The sequence below is a fragment of the Branchiostoma belcheri genome, unplaced genomic scaffold (genome assembly GCF_001625305.1).
Source record: "Branchiostoma belcheri isolate BF01 breed outbred unplaced genomic scaffold, Haploidv18h27 scaffold376, whole genome shotgun sequence".
NCBI lineage: Eukaryota > Metazoa > Chordata > Leptocardii > Amphioxiformes > Branchiostomatidae > Branchiostoma > Branchiostoma belcheri.
In genome coordinates, this window is record NW_017803994.1 from 77,355 (window position 1) to 85,491 (window position 8,137).

The following is an 8,137-nucleotide window of genomic DNA, read 5'->3' on the forward strand; positions in this document are numbered from 1 at the left end:
CTTGTTTGAAAAGGCGGAAAAGGGTATAAATCCCTGTGGACAGATGGGTACTAACTCAGAGGAAAGCGACGGCTGAAATTTCTAAAATTCTAAATTGCTATGTCAGAATGATCAAGTAGAGTGCTGTGGTACGAGCTTTCTGCATACCTTGTTTGACGAAAGGCAGAGTAAAGTATACCTAGGCACAGGTGGGTACTAACTCAGAGGAATGCGAGGGGACGTCCTAAAATTCTTAATTACTTTGTCAAAATAATCGAGTAGAGTGATCAGGTATCCGAGCAGTGCACGTCTTTCTGCATACCTTGTTTGAAGAAAGGCATATGGACAGATTGGTACTAACTCAGGAATGCAAAAGAACGCCCTAATATTCTTAATTGCTATATCAAAATAATACAGTAGAGTGCTGATGTATTCGTGCACGACTTTCTGCATACCTTGTTTAATGAATGGCGGAGTTAAGTGTTCCTGTGTACAGATTGGTACTAACTAAATGAAATAAATGAAAACTACAAAGAATGCGAGGGAAGGTCGTAAAATTGCTACATCTGTATGTCGAAATGATCAAGTAGAGTGATGAGGTATCTGTGCACGGCTTCCTGCATAGTATTACACTGTTTGACGAAAGGCGGAGTAAAGAGGACAAATGGGTACTAACTAACTCAGAGAAATACATAGGAACGTCCTAAAATTCTTAATTGCTATGTCAACATGATCAAGTAGAGAGCTGAAGCATCCGTACACGGCTTTCTGCATAGTTGTTTGACGAAAGGCAGAGTGAAATGTCCCTACGGACAGATGGCTACTAACTCAGGAATGTAAAGGAGCGTCCTAAAATTCTTAATTGCCAAGACAAAGTAATCAGGTAGAAGGTAAGCGTGCACGACTTTTGCATACCTTGCTTAACGAAAGGTAGAATAAAGCGCTCCCACGGACAGATTGATACTAACACAGAGGAATGCAAAAGCATAACCTAAAATCTTAATTGCTATGTCGAAATAATCAATTAAAGTGATAAGGTATCTGTGCACGGCTTTCTGGATTAGCCTTCTTTTCAGGCGTTCCCGGATCAGTCGTTTTTTTTGTTTTTTTTTGTTTTTTTTTTTGGCGGGGGGGTATTTTCTGACCAAATGTAGATCACACGCAAATAGCTCCGGCTGGCAAAAAGCTCCGGCTGGCATCACTACATATATTTCCGTTCGATCTACGTTTGATCAGAACATACCCCCCCCCCCAAAAAAAAAGACCGATCCGGGAATGCCTGAAAAGGAGGCTATTTCTGGATATCTTTTTTGACGAAAGGCAAAGTAAAGTATCATTTTGAACAAATGGGCACTAACCCAGAACATTGGCATTAAAGGAAGGAATGTCAACAATATCTTAATTGCTACATTCTCTTGCTGATAAACCACCTAGAATTTCAGTTTCTCCAACATTTTGAGGAAGTTTATTAAAGATTTTGTTTTATAGAAAAAGTTGATCTAAATGTAAACAAAATGTAAGGAAGTTAACATCTTAAGATGATTATAAATACTTTTAGGTGGCAAATAATACAAAATCGTGTTGGCTAAAGAGTAAGAAACATACAATTATGACAGACGAGCAAGAAAAACAACAAACGTTGCACAGGTGGTTATCACGAGACACAAATAAACCTGCAAATAAGAATACTTTATTAAAATTGCAACGAGGCAACTAGCTATATACTAGGCAGCTTAACAACCTGGGAGTGTGACCACGTGATACAAATGAAAATACCAGAGTTAATTTTTCAACACACACCTGGCCTCAGCTAAAGCAACCAGCGAATATTTTGAAAATAGCTTTTTCATCAAAATTGGCGTTACTGAAACGCAACAAAGATTTTCCATTTATCGTGGCAAGAGATATGAGCATGGGGCAGCGCACGCAAGGTGATTTTTCAAAACCCTTTGACGATGTACTACAATGCAGCATAGGACCTATGTATACCGTCCTCCAGCGGCTTAGGGAACATGTCACCAACTACAACATCGCTGGCACTACTGTGGAATCTGTGCCACTGTCTTACAGCTGCATATGCGCTGACAGGTAAGTAAACTAAACTAGGTTACCTGTGTTTGTCCCAGGTCATGCCTGCAAGAATAAGACATGTGCACGTACGTACTCCAGGACTACGGTGTAATATTTGCCCCATGCTGTCTATTTGCTGTAAGTATAAGACTGACACATGCAGCTACATGTATATAGTCCCGCACTAAAGCATGGGACTGGTCCCAGGCTTTTTATTTCTGCATATAAGACCATGTAGTCCGATATTACACAGTACTACTAGTACTAGGTCGTCCTATTGCTAAAAACATAAGACAAATGCCGCTATGTAGTCCCGTTCTACACAGTAACTAGTACTACGTCGTCCCTTTGCTAAAAATATAAGACAAATGCCACTATGTAGTCTCGTACTACACAGTAGTCCTAGTTTTAGGTCTTGCTTTTGCTAAAAACATAAGACAAATGCCGCTATGTAGTCCCGTTCTACACAGTATTACTAGTACTACGTCGTCCTTCTGCTTAAAATATAAGACAAATGCCGCTATGTAGTCTCGTACTACACAGTAACTAGTACCACGTCGTCGTTTTGCTAAAATATAAGACAAATGCCGCTATGTAGTCCCGTACTACACAGTACTACTAGTCCTAAGTCGTCCTTTTGCTAAAAACATAAAACAAATGCCGCTATGTAGTCCCGTGTTACACGGTACTACTAGTACTACGTCGTCCTTTTGCTAAAAATATAAGACAAATGCCACTATGTAGTCCCGTATTACCCAATATTACTAGTCCTAGGTCGTCCTTTTGCTAAAAATATAAGGCAAATGCCGCTATGTAGTCCCGTACTACACAGTATTACTATATATATAGTCCTAGGTCGTGCTTTTGCTAAAAATATAAGGCGAATGCCGCTATGTAGTCCCGTACTACACATTATTACTATATGTATATATATATATAGTCCTAGGTCGTCCTTTTGCTAAAAATATAAGGCAAATGCCGCTATGTAGTCCCGTACTACACAGTATTACTATATACATATATATATAGTCCTAGGTCGTCCTTTTGCTAAAAATATAACTAAAGACAAATGCCGCTATGAAGTCCCGTTCTACACAGTAACTAGTACCACGTCGTCATTTTGCTAAAAATATAAGACAAATGCCGCTATGTAGTCTCGTACTACACAGTATTACTAGTTTTAGGTCGTGCTTTTGCTAAAAATATAAGACAAATGCCGCTATGTAGTCTCGTACTACACAGTAGTCCTAGTCCTAGGTCGTCCTTTTGCTAAAAACATAAGACAAATGCCGCTATGTAGTCCCGTTCTACACAGTAACTAGTACTACGTCGTCCTTTTGCTTAAAATATAAGACAAATGCCGCTATGTAGTCTTGTATTACACCGTATTACTAGTCCTAGGTCGTCCTTTTGCTAAAAATATAAGACAAATGCCGCGATGTAGTCCCGTGTTACACGGTACTACTAGTCCTACGTCGTCCTTTTGCTAAAAATATACGACAAATGCCGCGTTGTAAACCCGTGTTACACTGTACTACCAGTACTACGTCGTCCTTTTGCTAAAAAATATAAGACAAATGCCGCCATGTAGTCCCGTACTACACAGTATTACTAGTCCTAGGTCGTCCTTTTGCTAAAAATATAAGGCAAATGCCCCTATGTAGTCCCGTACTACGCAGTATTACTATATATATATATATATATATATATATATATATATATATATAACTAGTCCTAGGTCGTCCTTTTGCTAAAAATAAAACTAAAGACAAATGCCGCTATGTCGTCCCGTTCTACACAGTAACTAGTACCACGTCATCCTTTTGCTAAAAATATAAGACAAATGCCGCTATGTAGTCCCGTTCCACACAGTATTACTAGTACTACGTCATCCTTTTGCTAAAAATATAAGACGAATGCCGCTATGTAGTCTCGCACTACACAGTATTACTAGTCCTAGGTCGTCCTTTTGCTAAAAACATAAGACAAATGCCGCTATGTAGTCACAGTAACTAGTACCACGTCGTCCTTTTGCTTAAAATATAAAACAAATGCCGCTATGTAGTCTTGTACTACACAGTAGTCCTAGGTCGTCCTTTTGCTAAAAATATAAAACAAATGCCTCTATATAGTCTCGTACTACACAGTAACTAGTGGTAGGTCGTTCTTTTTAGTAAAAAAAAAATATAAGACGCATGCCGCTATGTAGTCCCGTACTACACAGTAGTCCTAGGTTGTCCTTTTGCTAAAAATATAAAACAAATGCCGCTATGTAGTCCCGTACTATATATACAGTACAACTAGTCCTAGTTCGTCCTACTGCTGAAAGTATAAAAAAATAAGCCACATGCCGCCATGTGGTCCCGTACTAGCTACTATACACAGTACTGCTAATCCCAGGTCGACCGGTCGCCCTTTTACTGAAATTTCAAGACGCGTGCCGCTATGTAGTCCCGTAGTATACAGTACTAATACTCCCAAGTCCTCCTTATGCTAAAAGTATAAGACGCATGCCGCTATGCTGTCCTGTAATACACAGTACTGCTAGTCCTAGGTCGTCCTTCTTCTGAAAGTATAAGGCACATGCCGCTATGTAGTCCCGTACTACTCAGTACTACTAGTCCTAGTTCGTCCTTTTTTTCTAAAAATATAATACAAATGCCGCTATGTAGTCCCGTACTACCCAGTACTACTAGTCCTAGGTCGTCCTTTTGCTGAAAGTATAAGGCACCTGCCGCTATGTTGTCCCGTACTGCACATTGTTAGTGGTCCCAGGCATCCTTTCTTTTACCTTTAGGACACGTGCATAATTTCTTGTAGCTAATGCCAATACTCCTCGTACATATTCATTTTGGCAGTATTCATTAGAGAGACATAAACGCATTTTTGTAAATGTGTATGAAATATATGAAACAATTTTTCTTCAGTATAAGCATGGTTGATGTATCTTTAGGTGGAGACTCAATTCTTTTGCTTTTTGTGTGTGTCGTGATGTTTTCAGTGTGAAGCGTTGCACCAGAAATACCCTCGAATCGTATCAATAGAAGGTGCTATAGAAATGGTGCTGTATGTGCAACCTCATATCTACCTATCTATCTATCTATCTATCTATCTATCTATCTATCTATCTATCTATCTATCTATCTATCTATCTATCTATCTATATCTATTTATATCTATATATATCTATCTCTCTATCACTATATATATATATATCTATATCTATATATATCTATATCTTATATCTTATATATATATATATATAGTAGAGAGAGAGAGAGAGAGAGAGAGAGTGTGTGTGTAGTGTGTGTGTGTGTGTGTGTGTGTGTGTGTGTGTGTGTGTGTGTGTGTGTGTGTGTGTGTGTGTGTGTGTGTGTGTGTGTGTGGTCCCCGCAGGACAAGGGTTAAATGAATATATCATTGACACTCCTTCGCTTCCGTCTGACTTATTATGGGTTCACCACACCACGAAGTGGTGGTGAACCCATATTGCTTTTTCTGATGTTTCTTCTTCTTCTTCTTCTTCTCCTGCCATTTTTTAAATGGATTCAGCTTCTTCATTTTAGGGCCTAAGGTCCTGAAATTTGGTATGGAGGTACAGTGGGCAAATACCCCTAGGCGTTTTTAAATTTTTGTGATAGAGGCTTTTAGAATGGTTTTATTTGAGTTTTTTTGGCTGTGTTATAGCAAATGTATTACTGTGTTAGTGTGCCGTGTTTACACGTCTGGGCATGAGTCATCACAATGGAATGCAGGGCATCAACCAATAGGCATGCAGCTTTCCTCTATACTTCTTGCTGATTGGCTGTTGGGATTTAACTTGATTAACACCTGCACAGAGCATTTCCACCTGCACAGAGCATTTCTTGCTGATTGGCTGGTTGGGATTTAACTTGATTAACACCTGCACAGAGCGATTTCCATACTTGACTATGTCTTTATTCAAGTGTTTTGGTAGGTATTTCAAGCTTTTCTGCTCCAGCATTGGAATGCGGGGCATGAACGTTTTTTTTTTTTTTTTGAAAATCAACAGTTTGCATTATGCAATTAAAAATCCTAACCAATAAAGTAGGGAATAGCTATCCAACTGTTGTTTTAGTTGTATGTTACTTCATATTATAGTTATATCAATGTAAATCATTGTTTTCCCTTGTGTTTCTCATTCTTTCCCTGCCATGTCGTAAAATGTGGTGAACCCATCGCTGTATTTGCTCCAAAGCAAATATTGGCCTTTCTAGTTATAGTACGCATCTGTACATAGGTATACTTTACTCCGTCTTTTGTTGGGCAAGGTATGCAGAAAGCCATGCATGGATACCTCAGCGCTCTACTTGATCATTTTTACAATGCAATAAGAATGTTAAGACGTTCCTGCATTCCTCTGAGTTAGTACCCACCTGTCCGTAAGAATTCCCTCCTTTCGTTAAACAAGGTATGCAGAAAGCCGTGCATGAATACCTCATTATTCCGCTTATTATTTTGACATAGCAATTGAAAATTTTACGACGTTCCCTGACATTCCTCTGAGTTAGTACCCACCTGTCCACATGGATTTACACTTTACTACGTCTTTTGTGAAACAAGGTATGCAAAAGCCCTGTCCGCTTACCATGCAAACAAACCAAATTATTTGACAAGATATACTCGAAGGCTTAGATGATTTGTACATGTCAAGTCAAGTCAAGTTTATTGCACAACAATTGCATTTGATACAATGTATGACAAGTAAAAATTAATAACTATAAACTATTTCTACTAGTGTACTAATCTAATTTCAATGCATGTATATATGTTTTAATAATGGAATGTTACATTTCACATTGCAGTGACAAGGTTTCTCTTTTGTATAGCAGTATGTAAATATTGGCCTAAATAAACAGATACAGAGTCGGGGCATGATAACAATATGTTGAAAATTTCTCTACTTGTCCCAGGTAGTGTTATTCTATTTTTACATGATATCATTAGTTTTTTCCTTTCTTCGTTATAGTAGGGACATATTATTACAAAATGGTACTCATCTTCAACTTTGTCTTTGCAGGCAGGACACATTCTTTTCTCGGCTGGTATCTTTTTGTGAAGACCCCTCTCAATTTCTAGGCAATGTGCACTAATTCTCAGTTTTGTAATACTAGATGTAAAGGATTTGTTTCGGATCACCGAGAGGTAATTCTCCATGGTAAAAGTTTTCTTGACTTTGGAGTATGTCTCAAGTTTACTGAAGAAGACCAGCATGCAAATACCTAAGTTCATAATGCATACCACTAGGAGTTTAACCCTATCTAGACCGGGGGGGGGGGCTAAAAGTGCCCGCGGCAACTTTGATGTCACATAGCGTCTGAACGGCTAGAGGTAAAACCGCCAAACTTGGTGACTTTTCCTAAAATATTGTTGGCAACAAATCTGTATCAGTGGAATAAGATTATGATTTTTCTTGTTGCCATGGCAACGGGTTTCTGACAGGCATTTTTTGCATAATTTAATAATCTCCATTTAAACAACAGAATTTTATGGGTTTAATGTCAAGTTACACATTGTTTCTAATATAAATAACATCACACATAATTATATGTAAATTTTATCAATAAAAATGCATAATTTATTCTAATTTGATGACGTCATTGGCCCAAATCCAAGATGGCCAACCATATCATTAGATCAGGTAAATACAGCTTATTTTCCTTAAAATTTCATCAATACTCCCATTTCTTTTTCCAAAAAAGGTTCATATGAACGTCTTTAGTCTGTTTACAATGTATTTTAGGCTTTATCCTGAAAAAAAAACTATTTTTCAAAATTCAAGATTGATGATCCAAGATGGCGGATAGGTAATATATGCATGACGTCATTTTATGGCATCACCGGTGTTGCTATGGGCAACATAAGACTTAGTACATCCTAATATTCTGTCATAAACACGTTTGGTAAAGTTATGTAGTATACTGTTTAGTTTTCAGGTAATAACATATCTAGACGGTTTGGGCCAGTAAAATCACATTAATGACGTCATAATGACGTCATATTACGTCACAACGACATAAAAATTGTACGTATGATAAATTTTTACTACTACACCATCCTCTGAAAA

The 8,137-nt window shown here is 38.0% G+C and overlaps 1 protein-coding gene across 1 annotated transcript in view; it reads left to right on the forward strand.

Annotated features, from left to right (window-relative positions):
* The first annotated feature begins 708 nt into the window (after positions 1 to 708).
* LOC109476429 (low-density lipoprotein receptor-related protein 2-like) overlaps positions 709 to 8,137 on the forward strand; it is a 15,526-nt gene continuing 8,097 nt past the window's right edge. The window contains exons 1-2 of the mRNA XM_019777361.1: positions 709 to 716; positions 1,979 to 2,067. Of these exons, the coding sequence (XP_019632920.1) occupies positions 709 to 716; positions 1,979 to 2,067 (97 nt within the window). The remainder of the gene's footprint in view (positions 717 to 1,978; positions 2,068 to 8,137) is intronic.